The sequence below is a fragment of the Camarhynchus parvulus genome, unplaced genomic scaffold (assembly GCF_901933205.1).
Source record: "Camarhynchus parvulus unplaced genomic scaffold, STF_HiC, whole genome shotgun sequence".
Classification (NCBI taxonomy): domain Eukaryota; kingdom Metazoa; phylum Chordata; class Aves; order Passeriformes; family Thraupidae; genus Camarhynchus; species Camarhynchus parvulus.
The window spans coordinates 155,558-170,444 of record NW_022148358.1 but is presented as its reverse complement, the minus strand read 5'-3'; the positions used below and the strand labels follow the sequence as shown (position 1 = coordinate 170,444).

Genomic DNA, 14,887 nt, shown 5'->3' with positions numbered 1-14,887 from the left:
TTTAATCATTAGTGAAGTTAATGAGATTGAAAACGAAGCCACGCCTCTTTCGTCGTGGCACCGCCCATACCTCCCCACACCTTAACGCCAATGGTTCAACCCTCACCGTAGCCACGCCCCCACCTCATCCCAGACCCAATCATTGTCCCTCCCTTACCGTTTGCCCCGCCCGCGGCATTGATTGACAGCTCTGGACACGTTTAATGCATTTATTGAGGGGGGCCGGGACCCCCCGAATTTGGGGGGGTCGTGAGGGGTCCTGGGGGGCCCCAAGGGGGTTTGGGGTCTGAGGAGGATCTCGAGGGGATTTTGGGGGGTCCCAATGGGAATTTTGGGGATTCTGGGTGGGGTCCCATGAGAATTTGGGGATCCTTGAGGGGTCCCAGGCGGATTTTGAGGATCCTGGGGGGGGTCCCAAAGGGATTTTGGGGGTCCCAAGGGGGTTTTGGGGGATCCTGGGGGAATCCCGAGGAGATTTTGGGGATCCAGGGGGGAAGGGGGGGTCCCAAAGGAATTTTGGGGGTCCTGGGGGCGTCCCACGAGAATCTGGGGATCCTGGGGGGGGGGGTCCCATGAGAATTTTTGGATCCTCGGGGGGTCCCAAAGGGATTTTGGGGGTCCTGAGGCGGGGGGGGGGGGGTCCCTGCTGAATTTTGGGGAGAATTTTGAGCATCCTGAGGGGTTTTGGGGAGGATTTTGGGGTGCCCCATGATTTGGGAGGAGGGGTTTTTTTTGGGGGGGGGGGGGTCCCGGCAGGATTGTGGGGGTCTCAGCCGGGAGCCCCCCCCAGCAGCAGCAGCCCCAGCAGGACCCCCCCGATCACCCCCAGCGCCACCAGCTGGGCTCGGAGGGGGAGGAGGCGCCCGGGGGGGGGTCCCGGGGGGGGCTCGGGGGGTCCCGCGAAGATTTTGGGGGGTCCCGGGGGGGCTCGGAGCGGCTGCCGGGGCTCCAAACGCAGGGGGCTGGGGGGGGAGGATAAATTAGGGGGGTTTGGGGGGGTCCCAAAATCCCCCCCAGCCCCTCCCCCCCCCTCACCTGTCCGCGTGATCCGTCAGGGTGGGGGAGGGGCTGGGGGGGCGCTCCACAATCTGGGGGGGCGGGGGAGGGGGTAAGGGGGGAAGGCTCCGCCCCCAATATCTCAAATAAACACCGGACCACCCCAAGGTGTGAAAAATTCCCCCAAAATCGCATCAAATTTACCTCAAAATCCGCCCAGAATTGCCCGAAAATTGCAAAAAAAAAACTCCCCCAAAATTGCCTCACAATCGCCCCAAAATTCGCCCAAAAATTCCCTATAAATCGTCTCAAAATTCCCCCCAAACTCCTTCAAAATCCCCCCAAAATTCCCTCAAAATCCCTCCAAATTTCCCTCAAAATCCCGCTAAATTTCCTCCAAAATCCACAGAAATTTCCCTCAGAATAACCCCAAAATTCACTCAAAATCCTCTCAAAATCCCCCCAAACTTCCCTCAAAATTCCATCAATTTTTCCCCCCAAAAATTCCCTCAAAATTGCCTTGAAATTGCGCAAAAATTCCCTCAAAATTCCAACAAAAATTCCCCCAAAGTTCCCTCAAAAGCCCCCCAAAATCTCCTCAAAATCCCCTAAAAATTCACCCCAAAATTCACTCAAAATTTGCCAAAATTTGCCCAAATTTCCCCAAAATCCCCCCAAATTTCCCCCAATCCCCTCCCCCTCCTCACAGGCTGCCACGCTCGTGCCCCCCCCCCAAATTCTGGGGGGGCTCTGTCGCTGTCGGGATCATCTGGGGGGAGACACGGGGGGTGAGGGGGGCGCAGAGACCCCAAAAACCCCTCAGGACCCCTCTGGGACCCCCCCCAAATCCTCCCAGGGACCCCAAATCCTCCCTGGGCCCCCCTAAATCTCTCCAGAAGACCCCCCCCCCAAGGATTGTCCCCCTCCCCAAATAGCCCCAAAGCACCCCAGGACACCCCCAGGGACCCCCAAACCCCCCTAGGGACCCCCAAACCCTCCCGGTGACCCCCAAACCCTCCCGGTGACCCCCAAAGCCCCCTGGGACCCCCTCAAATTCCCCCAGGGACCCCCAAACCCCCCAGGACCCCCCCAAATCCCACCAAGACCCCCAAAACCGCCCCAGCACTCTCCCCAAGCCCTCCTAGGATGCCCCAAAATCCCCCAGGGACTGCCCCAACCCAAACCCCCCCCACCACAGGGACCCCCCAAAACCCCCAACCGCCAGGACCCCCCAAACCCCCCAGGACCCCCAAAACCCAGGGACCCCCAAAACCGCCCCGCACACCCCCCAAACCCTAGGAACTGCCCCAAAAGCCCCCAGGAGGACACCCCAAAAACCGTCCCAGGACCCCCCCCCCAAAAACCCCCAGGGACCCCCAAATGCCACAGGACACCCCAAACCCCGGACCCCCAAACCCCCAGGCCCCACCCAGGGACCCCCAATATGCCACGGGACACCCCCAAAACCGTCCCAGGACCCCCCAAAGCCCCCCCAGGGACCCCCAAAACCACCCAGGGACCCCCAATATGCCACGGGACACCCCCAAAACCCCCCCAGGACCCCTCAAAGCCCCCCGAGACCCCCCCACGGACCCGCCCCCCCTCCTCCAGCGCCGGGTCTCGAACTCGTAGAATTTCTTCTCGTAGAGTTTGCGGGGGGGCCCTGAGGGGGGGCACGGGGTCAGCCCGGGGCAAACCAGTGCAAACCAGTGCAAACCAGTTACCCCTCCCAGTGCAAACCAGTGCAAACCAGTGCAAACCAGTTACCCCTCCCAGGGCTCCCAGTGCAAACCAGTGCAAACCAGTGCAAACCAGTTACCCCTCCCAGTGCACCCAGTGCAAACCAGTGCAAACCAGTTACCCCTCCCAGGGCTCCCAGTGCAAACCAGCGCAAACCAGTTACCCCTCCCAGTGCAAACCAGCGCTCCCAGTTACCCCTCCCAGTGCTCCCAGTGCAAACCAGCGCTCCCAGTTACCCTCCCAGTGCAAACCAGTGCAAACCAGTGCAAACCAGCGCTCCCAGTTACCCCTCCCAGTGCTCCCAGTGCAAACCAGCGCTCCCAGTGCAAACCCGCCAGTGCTCCCAGTGCAAACCCAGCGCTCCCAGTGCAAACCAGCGCTCCCAGTTACCCCTCCCAGTGCTCCCAGTGCAAACCAGCGCTCCCAGTTACCCCTCCCGGTGCTCCCAGTGCAAACCAGCGCTCCCAGTTACCCCTCCCGGTGCTCCCAGTGCAAACCAGCGCTCCCAGTTACCCCTCCCGGTGCTCCCAGTGCAAACCAGCGCTCCCAGTTACCCCTCCCGGTGCTCCCAGTGCAAACCAGCGCTCCCAGTTACCCCTCCCAGCGCAAACCAGTGCTCCCAGTGCAAACCAGTGCTCCCAGTTACCCCTCCCGGCGCAAACCACTGCTAACCAGTGTTCCCAGCTCAAACCAGTCCATCCCAGTTACTACTCCTCATCCATCCCGGTCCAAACCAGTCCATCAGAGTTTTCCCCAATCCCCTCCCAGTCCCCCCCAATCCCCCCAATCTCTCCCAGTCCATCCCAGTCCCCCCAGTGCCCCCCAATCCCTTCCCAGTGCCTCCCAATCCCCCCCAGTCCCTCCCAGTGCCCACCGAGGGGTCCGCGCCGGCTCTGCAGTTTCTCCAGCAGCTCCTGGTCCGAGAGGCCCCGAAAACTCTCCATGGCTGGGGAGGGGTCCGAGGGGGTCACTGGGGGTCTCAGGGGTCCCTGGGGGTCCCCCGTGTTTTTCGGGGTGTCCCACAGGGGTCTCCGGTCGATTTTGGGAGGTCCCGAAGGGTCCCGGGTGGGTTTGGGGGATCCCGCGGGGAGTGCCGAGGTCCCCTCACGGCTCTGGAGGGGGAGTTCGGGGGGTCTTCCCGGGGGCTTTGGGGTTTTTGGGTGGTCCCGTGGTCCCCTCACGGCTCTGGGGGTGGTTCTGTTCTGGGGGGTCTCTCCATGAATTTTTGGGGTTTTTTGAGGGGATTCTTGAGGAGTTTTTCGGGAGTGCCGAGGTCTCCTCACGGCTCTGGGTGGGTGCGATCTGAGGGTGTCCCCTAAGTTTTGGGGTTTTTTGGGGGGTTTTGTGGTGGTCCCGAGGTCCCGTCATGGCTGTGGAGGGGATTTTGGGGGGTCTCCCCCTGAGTTTTTTGGGTTTTTTGCGGGGTTTGGGGGTTCTCGAGGTCCCCTCACGGTTCTGGGGAAAGGGTCTGAGGGTCTCCCCCTGAGTTTTGAGGGGTTTGGGGTTTCTTTGAGTTTTTTTGGGAGCTCCCGAGGTCCCCTCGCGCCGTGTGGGGGTTCTGGATGTGTCCCCGTGAGTTTTTGGGGGTTTCTGGGGGTTTTGTGGAGTTTTTGGCGGGTCCCGGACGTTCCCGATGTCCCCTCACGGCCCTGGGAGAGGTCTCGGGTTTTCCCCCGCAGTTTTGGGGGTTTTGAGGTTTTTTAGGAATTTTTCGGGGGTTCCCGAGGTCCCCTCACGGCCCTGGTGGGGTTTCTGGGTGTCTCCCCTGAGTTTTTGGGGAGTTTGGGGCTTTTTTTGGGGTTTTTGGGGGGTCCAGGTACCTTGGCTCCGCCGGGGCCGCGCTGGGAATGACTCAGGGCAGGGGGCGTGACCACCACAGACCCCGCCCACCACCTTGTACGGAGTGATTCCGCCCTAATGTGTGGGTGTGACCGCTTATGGGCGTGGCTACCTCTAGGCCCCACCCACATCCTTATTTGGTGTTGTGGGCGTGGTCTACACTAAACCACGCCCGCTCCTTATTTAGGGTGGGGTCCCAGGGCAGTTTGGGGGGCTCCAACCCCTCCCATGAAGTTCGGACCCCCAAACTCCCCCCAAATTCGACATCTCCATCCTCGATACCTCCCCAAATGTGGGGTCACGACCCCCAGACCCCCCCACAAACAGACCTGGACCACAAGACCACCCCCTCCCCAAAAAATTGGGGTCCGGACCCGCCCATTCCTCCCCAAGATTTGGGGTCCCCCGAGACCACCCCCAAATTTAGGGCCCAAGTTCCCCCCCAAAAAAATGTGGGGACCCCCCCTGGCGGTGTCACCGTCATCTTTTATTCCCTCCGGGGGGGTCCCAGGGGGGGCTCAGCCCCCGCCCCCCACCCCCGGCCCTGCCCCACATTATTTTGTTTGGGGGGGGGCATTGAGGGGGGGCAGCCGGGGGCGCCCCCAAAACGTCACAATCACGGCACAAAGACACGGAGGGGGAGAGGGCGTGGGGTGGGGGAGGGGCACGGCCGGGGGGGGCGGGAAGGGCAGCTTTGGCACGGCCGTGAGGTGGGGGAGGGGCTGTGAGGGGGATTTTGGGGGGATTTGGGTGGTTTTGGGGGGGTTTTAGGGGATTCATTGGGGCGGGGGTTCTATGGGAGGGGTCAAGCCCCGCCCACTCCACGGTCCCGTCCCCCTTGGGGGCGTGGCTCAGCCCCAGGCCCCGCCCCCGATCGCCGCCGCGCGGGGCGGCTCTTCGGCACAGCGCCCCCTGCTGGAGGGGAGGACCTGGGCAAAGGAGATAAGGGGGAGGGTCAGGGCGCCCCCTGGCGGCTTGGAGGACTCGGGGGGTATTATTGGGGAGGGGGATCCAAATTTTACAACACCCCCCCCCGCCCAAAATTACCCCCAAAACCCCCAAAACACCCCAAAACAGCCAGACCCCCTAAACCCACCAAACCTCCCCCCCAAACCACCCAAAACCCCCCCCAAGCCCCTAAATACCCCCCAAACCCTCCAAAACCCCCAAAACACCCCCAAAATCTCCCAAACCCCACCAAACGTCTCCTCAAATCCCCTCAAAAAGCACCAAAAGTCCCCCAAATCCCCCCAAAACCTCCCCAAGCCCCCCCAATCTCCCTCCCAACCCCCCAAACCCCCCTGAAACTCCCCTAAACTCCCCCAATCCCCCTTTCAAATTCCCCCCAAACTCCCCTCCAAAACCCCCACGCAAACCCCTCAAAACCCCTCCCCAACCCCCAAACCACCCCCAAATCCCCCCAACCCCTCCCAAAACCCCCCAAACCCCCTCCCCAAAACCCTCCCCAACCCCCCCAAAACCCTCCCCCAACCCCCTCAAAACTGCCCCCAAAACACCCCCCAAACTCCCCCCAAAACCCCCCCCAAAAGCCTCCCCAAACCCCCCAACCCCCAAAACAGCCCCCCAAACCCCCCCCCAACCCCCCCAAAACCCCCAAAAACCCCCAAAACCCTCCCCAAACCCCCCAAACCCCGAAAACCACCAAAACACCCCCCAAACCCCCCCAATCCCCCCTCAAATTCCCCCAAACTCCCTCCAAAACCCTCCCCAACCCCCCCTCAAAACTGCCCCCAAAACCCTCCCCAAACTCCCCCCCAAAGCCCCAAAACACCCCCCAAAAACCCCCCCAAACCCCCCAAATCTCCTCCCCAAACCCCGCCCTAAACCCCTCAAAACCCTCCCCAAACCCCCCAAACCCCTCCCCAACCTCCCCAAACTCCCCAAACCCCCCCCAAACCCCCCCCCAAAACCCTCCCCCAAAACCCCCCAATCCCCCAAAACCACCCCAAACCCCCACAAATCCCCCCAACTCCCCCAAACCCTCCCCAAAACTCCTCCCCAAAGCCCCCCAAAACAGCCCCCAAAACCCCCCAAACCCCCCCAAACCCCCCAAACCCCTCCCCAAACCCCCCGAACCCCCGAAACCACCAAAACAGCCCCCAAAACCCCCCCCAAACCCCTCAAACTCCCCCCAAACCCCCCAAACCCCCAAACCCTCCCCAAAACCCCTCAAACCCCCCCGAAACCCCTCCCCAAACCCCCCCCAAACCCCCCCAAACCGCTCACCCTACATCTGGTTGGCGAAGGAGGTGGGGGCTCCCTGGCCGTACCCCCCCTCCGAGGGGGGCCCCCCGTACCCCCCCTGGCCGTAGTCGGGCTGGTAGCCCCCCCCGGGCTGGCCGTAGCCCCCCCCGGGCTGGCCGTACCCCCCCTCGGGGGGGCCGTACCCCCCTTCCGGGGCCGGGGCTTTTTCGGGGACCCCCCCCGGGGGAGGGGCGCGGGCCCCCAGGCCCCCCCAGCCGGTCTCCTTGAACACGAACCAAAGGTTGCCCGTCCACAGCACCAGGTTCAGGAAGCCGAACACCTGAGGGAGGGTTTGGGGGTTTTTTTGGGGTTTTTTTGGGGTTTTTTTTGGGGGGGGTTTTGGGGGTTTTTTGGGGGGGTTTCAGAGGATTTTTTTTTTTGTTTTATGGGTTTTTTTGGGGGGCTTATGGGGGATTTTTGGGCGATTTTTGGGGGGATTTTGGGGCTTCCCCATCCACAGCACCAGGTTCAGGAAGCCGAACACCTGAGGGAGGGTTTGGGGGTTTTTTGGGGGAATTTGGGGTTTTGGCGGGGTTTTGGGGTTTTTTTGGGGGGGGGTTGGGTTTTTTTAAAATTTTTTTTTTTTTTTATGGGTTTTTTGGGGGGGGGGTTATGGCGGATTTTTGGGGTTTTTTTTGGGGAATTTGGGGTTCCCCATCCACAGCACCAGGTTCAGGAAGCCGAACACCTGCGGGAGGGTTTGGGGGCTTTTTTGGGGGGGGTTTGGGGTTTTTCTGGGGGGGAATTTGGGGTTTTTTTGGGGGGAGGTTCAGGGTTTTTTTTAGGATTTTTTTTTATGGGTTTTTTTGGGGGGTTATGGAGGGTTTTTGGGGATTTTGGGGCTTCCCCATCCACAGCACCAGGTTCAGGAAGCCGAACACCTGAGGGAGGGTTTGGGGGTGGGGGTTTTGGGGGTTTTGGGGGGGGGTTGGGGTTTTTGGGGGGGGTTTTGGGGATTTAGGGATTTTATGGGCTTTGAATTTTTCGGGGATTTTTGGGGGGCTTTTGGGGCTTCCCCGTCCACAGCACCAGGTTCAGGAAGCCGAACACCTGAGGGAGGGTTTGGGGGTTTTGGGGTTTTTGGGGGGTTTTGTTTTGGGGTTTTGGGGGAGGTTTTTTTTTTTTTTTTTTTGGTTTTTGGGTTTTTTTGGGGGGGTTATGGGGGATTTTTGGGCGATTTTGGGGGGATTTTGGGGCTTCCCCGTCCACAGCACCAGGTTCAGGAAGCCAAGCACCTGAGGGAGGGTTTGGGGTTTTTGGGGGTTTTTGGGGTTTTTGGGGGGTTTTGGGGTTTTTTGGGGGGAGGTTCAGGGTTTTTTTTAGGATTTTTTTTTTGGTTTTATGGGTTTTTTAGGGGGATTATGGAGGATTTTTGGGTGCATTTTGGGGCTTCCCCGTCCACAGCACCAGGTTCAGGAAGCCGAACACCTGAGGGAGGGCTTGGGGGTTTTTTGGTTTTTTTGGGGGTTTGGGGGTTTTTTTGGGGGTTGGGGTTTTTTTTTTAGGGATTTTTTGGGCTTTTTTTGTTGTTTTTTTTGGGGGGGGATATGGGGGGTTTTGGGGGGATTTTGGGGCTTCCCCGTCCACAGCACCAGGTTCAGGAAGCCGAACACCTGAGGGAGGGTTTGGGGTTTTTTTTGGGGGGGTTTTGGTTTTTTGGGGAGGGTTTTGGGGTTTCTTTCGGGGGAATTTTGGGTTTTTTTCTGCGGGGGTGGGAGAGGGATGATACGGGAATTTCAGGAATTTTTCGGGGATTTTTTTGGGGCATTTTGGGGGGTTTTTGGGGCTTCCTGGTCCACAGCACCAGGTTCAGGAAGCCGAACACCTGAGGGAGGGTTTGGGGGTTTTTGGGGTTTTTGGGTTTTTTGGGGGTTTGGGGTTTTTGCGGGGAGGTTCAGGTTTTTTTTTAGGATTTTTTTTTTGGTTTTATGGGTTTTTAGTGGGGGGATTATGGAGGATTTTTGGGTGCATTTTGGGGCTTCCCCGTCCACAGCACCAGGTTCAGGAAGCCGAACGCCTGAGGGAGGGTTTGGGGGTTTTTTGGTTTTTTGGGGGGTTTTGGGGGGTTTTTGGGGGGTTGGGGTTTTTTTAGGGATTTTATGGGCTTTTTTTGTTGTTTTTTTTGGGGGGGATATGGGGGGTTTTTGGGGGGATTTTGGGGCTTCCCCGTCCACAGCACCAGGTTCAGGAAGCCAAACACCTGAGGGAGGGTTTGGGGGTTTTTTTGGGGGGGGATTTTTTAGGATTTTTTTTTGTTTTATGGGTTTTTTTGGGGGGGGTTATGGGGGATTTTTGGGCGGTTTTTGGGGGGTTTTTGGGGCTTCCTGGTCCACAGAACCAGGTTCAGGAAGCCGAACACCTGAGGGAGGGTTTGGGGGTTTTTTGGGGGGGGAATTTGGGGTTTTTTGGGGGGATTGGGGTTTTTTTCTGCGGGGGTTTTTGGGGGGGATGATACGGGAATTTCAGGAATTTTTCGGGGATTTTTTTGGGGCACTTTGGGGGGTTTTTGGGGCTTCCTTGTCCACAGCACCAGGTTCAGGAAGCTGAACACCTGAGGGAGGGTTTTTTTGGGGTTTTTTGGGGGGAGTTTGGGTTTTTTTTAGGATTTTCTTTTTTTGTTTTTATGGGTTTTTTTGGGGGGGGGTTATGGAGGATTTTTGGGTGCATTTTGGGGCTTCCCCGTCCACAGCACCAGGTTCAGGAAGCCGAACGCCTGAGGGAGGGTTTGGGGGTTTTTTTGGGTTTTTTTGGGCGGGGTTTTGGGGGTTTTTTGGGGGGGGGGTTTTTTTTAGGGATTTTATGGGCTTTTTTTGTTGTTTTTTTTTGGGGGGGATATGGGGGGTTTTTGGGGGGATTTTGGGGCTTCCCGTCCACAGCACCAGGTTCAGGAAGCCGAACACCTGAGGGAGGGGGGGTTTGGGGGTTTTTTTGGGGGTTTTTGTTTTTTTTTTTTTTATGGTTTTTTGGGGGGTTATGGGGATTTTTGGGCGGTTTTTGGGGGTTTTTGGGGCTTCCCATCCACAGCACCAGGTTCAGGAAGCCGAACACCTGAGGGAGGGTTTGGGGTTTTTGGGGGTTTTTTTGGGGTTTTTTTGGGCGGGGTTTTGGGGGTTTTTGGGGGGTTGGGGTTTTTGGGATTTTATGGGATTTTTTTGTTGTTTTTTTTGGGGGGGATATGGGGGTTTTTGGGGGGATTTTGGGGCTTCCTGGTCCACAGCACCAGGTTCAGGAAGCCGAACACCTGCGGGAGGTTTTGGGGGTTTTTTTGGGGTTTTTTGGGTTTTTGGGGAGTTTGGGGTTTTTTGGGGATTTTGGGGTTTTTTCCCGGGGTGGGAGGGATGATGGGAATTTCAGGGGTTTTCGGGGGTTTTTGGGGGCATTTTGGGGGGTTTTTGGGGCTTCCTTGTCCACAGCACCAGGTTCAGGAAACCGAACACCTGCGGGAGGTTTGGGGTTTTTTTTGGGGGGATTTTTGGGGCTTCCCCATCCACAGCACCAGGTTCAGGAACCCAAACAGCTGAGGGGGGGAGATTTGGGGGTTTTTTTGGTGTTTTTGGGGTCTCTGCACCCCAGACTCACCACGGAGGTGTTGAGCCCCCAGGTTCGTGGGGATTTGGGGTTTTTTGGGGGAGTTTTTAGGGGAATTTGGGTTTTTGGGGGGAGTTTTTTAGGAGAATTTGGGGTTTTTGGGGTCTGAACCCCAGACTCACCACGGAGGTGTTGAGCCCCGAGGTTTATGGGGATTTGGGGTTTTTGGGGTTTAGTTTTGGGTCTGTGCCCCAGCTCACCAGGAGTGTTGAGCCCGAGGTGCAGGGGATTTGGGGTTTTGGGGTGGTTTTAGGGGATTTGGGGGATTTTTGGGGGTTTTTGGGGTCTCTGCACCCCAGACTCACCACAGAGATGTTGGGCCCTGAGGTTTGTGGCAATTTGGGGTTTTTGGGGTGGTTTTTAGGGGGTATTTGGGGGATTTTTGGGGGTCTGCACCCCAGACTCACCACGGAGATGTTGAGCCCCGAGGTTTGTGGCGATTTGGGGTTTTTTGGGGTGGTTTTTAGGGGCGATTTGGGGTTTTTTGGGTGGTTTTTAGGGGGGATTTAGGGGATTTTTGGGGTGTTTTTTAGGGGGGATTTGGGGGATTTTTGGGGGATTTGGGGGGATTTTTGGGGGAATTTTGGGGGATTTTGGGGTGGCCCCAGACTTTTTTTTTTTGTGGGTTTTGGGATTTGGGGTTTTGGGTGGTTTTTAGGGGGGGGTTTTTTGGGTGGTTTTTGGGGGTTTTTGGGGTGGTTTTAGGGCGATTTGGGGGATTTTTGGGGGGATTTTGGGGGGATTTTGGGGGGGAGGTGTTGGAGCCCAGCTGGTGTGGGGTTTTTTTGGGTGGTTTTAGTTTTTTGGGGGTTTTGGGGTTTTTTGGGTCTGCCCAGACTCACCACGGAGGTGTTGAGCCCTGAGGTCTGTGGGGGGGATTTGGGGTTTTGGGGATTTGGGATTTTGGGGGGGTTTTGGGGGGATTTGGGGGGGGATTTTTGGGTGGTTTTAGGGGGATTTGGGGGATTTTTGGGGGTTTTTGGGGGTGATTTCCGGGGTTTTGGGGGGGGTTTTGGGGTTTGTTTGGGTGGTTTTGAGGTTTGTTTTTTGGATTTGGGGTTTTTTGGGGTGGTTTTTAGGGGATTTGGGGGGTTTTTGGGTGGTTTTTGGGGGGTGGGGTTTTGGGTGGTTTTGGGGGTTTGGGGGTTGGGGTGTTTTTGGGGGGGTTTTTTTGGGGGGATTTTTGGGGGGATTTTTGGGGTCTGCGCCCCAGACTCACCACGGAGGTGTTGAGCCCCGAGGTTTGTTTGGGTTTTTGGTGTTTTAGGGGAATTTGGGGTTTTGGGTGGTTTTAGGGGGGATTTTTGGGGGGTTTGGGGGTTTTTGGGGGTTTTGGGGTTTGGCGGCGCCGGGGTGTTGCCCCCTGGGTTTGTGGCAATTTGGGGTTTTTGGGGTGGTTTTTGGGGGTGGTTTTTGGGGTTTTTGGGGGGTTTGGGGGGATTTTTGGGGGTTTTTGGGGGATTTGGGGGGCGCCAGACTCACCACGGAGGTGTTGAGCCCCGAGGTTCGGGGGCTCCCAGCCGTCCGGTTTGGGGGATTGGGGTTTTTGGGTCGTTTCAGGGCCGCCAGGGGGGCTGTCGGGGGATTTTGGGGGGGGCCTGGGGAGCGATGACGAGGGCCACAGGAAAGCCAGGGCTGCCCCCAGCGCATCCTGGGGAAAAATATACCATGAAAAATAAAATCATCACCATTAAAAACAAAAAATCCCAATGAAAAACCCAAAAATCCCAATGAAAAACCCAAAAATCCTAATGAAAAACCCAAAAATCTCAATTAAAACCCCAAAAATCCCAATGAAAAACTCAAAAATCCCAATTAAAAACCCCAAAATCCCAATTAAAAACCCCGAAATCCCAATGAAAAACCCAAAAATCCCAATGAAAAACTCAAAAATCCCAATGAAAACCCAAAAATCCCAATTAAAAACACAAAAATCCCAATGAAAAACCCAAAAATCCCAATAAAAACCCCAAAATCCCAATTAAAAACCCAAAAAATCCCAATTAAAAACAAAAAAAAATCCCAATTAAAAACAAAAAATCCCAACGAAAAAGCCAAAAATCCCAATGAAAAACCCAAAAATCTCAATTAAAACCCCCAAAAATCCCCATGAAAAACCCCCAAATCTCCATGAAAAACACAAAAATCTCAATGAAAAACCTAAAAATCCCAATGAAAAACTCAAAAATCCCAATTAAAAACCCCAAAATCCCAATTAAAACCCCAAATCCCAATGAAAACGCCAAAATCCCAATGAAAACCAAAAATCCCAATGAAAAAACCAAAATCCCAATCAAAACTCCAAAAATTCCAATTAAAAAAAAAAAATCATCACCAAAACCCAAAATCCCAAAATGAACACCAAAAATCCCAATTAAAAACAAAAAAAATCCCAATGAAAAACCCAAAAATTCCAATGAAAAACTCAAAAAATCCCAATTAAAACTCCAAAAATCCCAATTAAAAACAAAAAAAAAAATCCCAATGAAAAACAAAAAAATCCCAATGAAAAAGCCAAAAATCCCAATGAAAAACTCAAAAATTCCAATTAAAACTCAAAAAATCCCAATTAAAAACCCGAAATCCCAATGAAAAACCCAAAAATCCCAATGAAAAACCCAAAAATCCCAATGAAAAACCCAAAAATCCCAATTAAAACTCCAAAAATCCCAATTAAAAACAAAAAAAAATCCCAATGAAAAACCCAAAAATCCCAATGAAAAACCAAAATCCAAAAAAACCAAAAATCCCAATGAAAAACCCAAAAATCCCAATTAAAACCCCAAAAATCCCAATTAAAAAAAAAAAAAAAAAACCCAAAAAAACTCCCAATGAAAAACCAAAAAATCTCAATGAAAACCTAAAAATCCCAATTAAAAACTCAAAAAATCCCAATTAAAACCCCAAAAATCCAATTAAAAACCCAAAAATCCCAAATGAAAACCCAAAAATCCCAATGAAAAGCCAAAAATCCCAATGAAAAACCCAATTCCCCCAGGAGCTGCCACACAGAAAAGCCCCCCAGTTAAAAATAAAAATACTTAAAAAATCCCAATGAAAACCCAAAAATCCCAATGAAAACCCAAAAATCCAATTAAAACCAAAAATCCCAATTAAAAACCCCCAAAAATTCCATGAAAAACCAAAAATCCCATTAAAAACCCAAAAAATCTCAATGAAAAACCTAAAAATCCCAATGAAAAACTCAAAAATCCCAATTAAAAACCCCAAAATCCCAATTAAAAACCCCAAAATCCCAATGAAAAACCCAAAAATCCCAATGAAAAACCCAAAAATCCCAATGAAAAACTCAAAAATCCCAATCAAAAACCCAAAAATCCCAATTAAAAACAAAAAAAAATCCCAATGAAAAACCCAAAAATCCCAATGAAAAACTCAAAAATCCCAATTAAAAACCCAAAAAAATCCCAATGAAAAACCCAAAAATCCCAATGAAAAACCCAAAAATCCCAATTAAATACCCAAAAATCCCAATGAAAAACAAAAAAATCCCAATGAAAAACCCAAAAATCCCAATGAAAAACCAAAACACCAATTAAAACTCAAAAAAAAAAATCCCAATGAAAAACCCAAAAATCCCAAAGAAAACCCAAAATCCCAAAACCCAAAAATCCCAATGAAAAACAAAAAATCCCAATAAACCCAAAAATCCCAATTAAAAACAAAAAAAATCCCAATAAAAAACAAAAAATCCAAAAAAACCCAAAAATTCCAATTAAAACTCCAAAAATCCCAATTAAAAACCAACAAACAAAACCCAAAATCCCAATGAAAAACAAAAAAATCCCAATGAAAACAAAAATCCCAAAAAACAATCCCAATGAAAAACTCAAAAATTCCAATTAAAACTCAAAAAAATCCCAATTAAAAACCCAAAAATCCCAATGAAAAAGCCAAAAATTCCAATGAAAAACCCAAAATTCTCCCCTCAGGAGCTGGCCAGCCACAGGAAAGCCAGGGCTGCCGTCACGCCCAGGTCCTGGGGACACAAAATCCCCCAAACCTCAAAAACTAAAATAATCTCAATTAAAACCCAAACCCCCAAATCCCATCCAAGCCCCCAAAATTCACCATTAAACCCCCAACCCCTCAAAAAGACCCCCAAAACCCATACCAGCGCAAACCCCCCAAATCCCCCCCAAATCCCCCCCACCCTCAAAAAATCTCACACAACCCCCAAATCCCTTCAATGAACCCCCAAACTCCACACCACCCAATCCCCCCATGAACCAAAACCCCCCAAAATCCCCACTACTCCCAAAACTGCCCAAACCCCCCAAATCCCATCCAAGCCCCAATCCCCCCCCCCCAAAACCCCTACCCCACCCACCCCAAACCCCCAACCCCAATCCCCCCATCCCCCCCACCCACCCCAAATCCCCCAAAACCCCCCAAATCCCATCCAAGCCCCCGAAATTTCACCCAACCCCCCCAAACC

The 14,887-nt window shown here is 53.6% G+C and overlaps 1 protein-coding gene and 1 long non-coding RNA gene across 4 annotated transcripts; both read right to left on the bottom strand.

The window, feature by feature from the left end:
* Positions 1 to 645: 645 nt before the first annotated feature.
* Positions 646 to 4,645, bottom strand: LOC115916631 (salivary acidic proline-rich phosphoprotein 1/2-like). 2 transcript variants are annotated; one of them, XR_004061616.1, is made up of 6 exons: positions 4,557 to 4,645; positions 3,611 to 3,682; positions 2,590 to 2,659; positions 1,704 to 1,765; positions 1,036 to 1,088; positions 646 to 962 (listed from the first exon to the last, which is right to left on the bottom strand). XR_004061616.1 is itself a non-coding variant. In XM_030970345.1 (5 exons), exons 1-5 carry the CDS (start codon positions 3,433 to 3,435, stop codon positions 770 to 772), a joined length of 405 nt encoding a protein of 134 aa, XP_030826205.1. In that variant the 5' UTR covers positions 3,436 to 3,489; the 3' UTR covers positions 646 to 769. The 2 variants fall into 2 exon arrangements, 1 of the variants encoding a protein (XP_030826205.1); XM_030970345.1 differs by lacking the exons at positions 3,611 to 3,682; positions 4,557 to 4,645 and adding an exon at positions 3,409 to 3,489.
* Positions 4,646 to 5,062: 417 nt separating this feature from the next.
* LOC115916632 lies at positions 5,063 to 11,949 on the bottom strand. Of its 2 annotated transcripts, none has more exons than XR_004061617.1 (3): positions 11,911 to 11,949; positions 6,823 to 7,120; positions 5,063 to 5,504 (listed from the first exon to the last, which is right to left on the bottom strand). It is a non-coding gene; the product is annotated as an uncharacterized LOC115916632 (long non-coding RNA). The 2 variants fall into 2 exon arrangements; XR_004061618.1 differs by lacking the exon at positions 11,911 to 11,949 and adding an exon at positions 10,551 to 10,575.
* Positions 11,950 to 14,887: the final 2,938 nt, after the last annotated feature.

Bases quoted from the DNA above. Each gene is read 5' to 3' on its own strand.
- LOC115916631 (XM_030970345.1), bottom strand. From the start codon at position 3,435: ATGGACTGGTTTGAGCTGGGAACACTG. The intron at 2,660-3,408 runs GTTAGCAGTGGT...GCCCCCCCTCAG, and splicing joins GGTTTGAGCTGGGAACACTG to GGCCCCCCCGCAAACTCTAC. The intron at 963-1,035 runs GTGAGGGGGGGG...CTCCCCCCCCAG, and splicing joins CTGACGGATCACGCGGACAG to CCCCCTGCGTTTGGAGCCCC.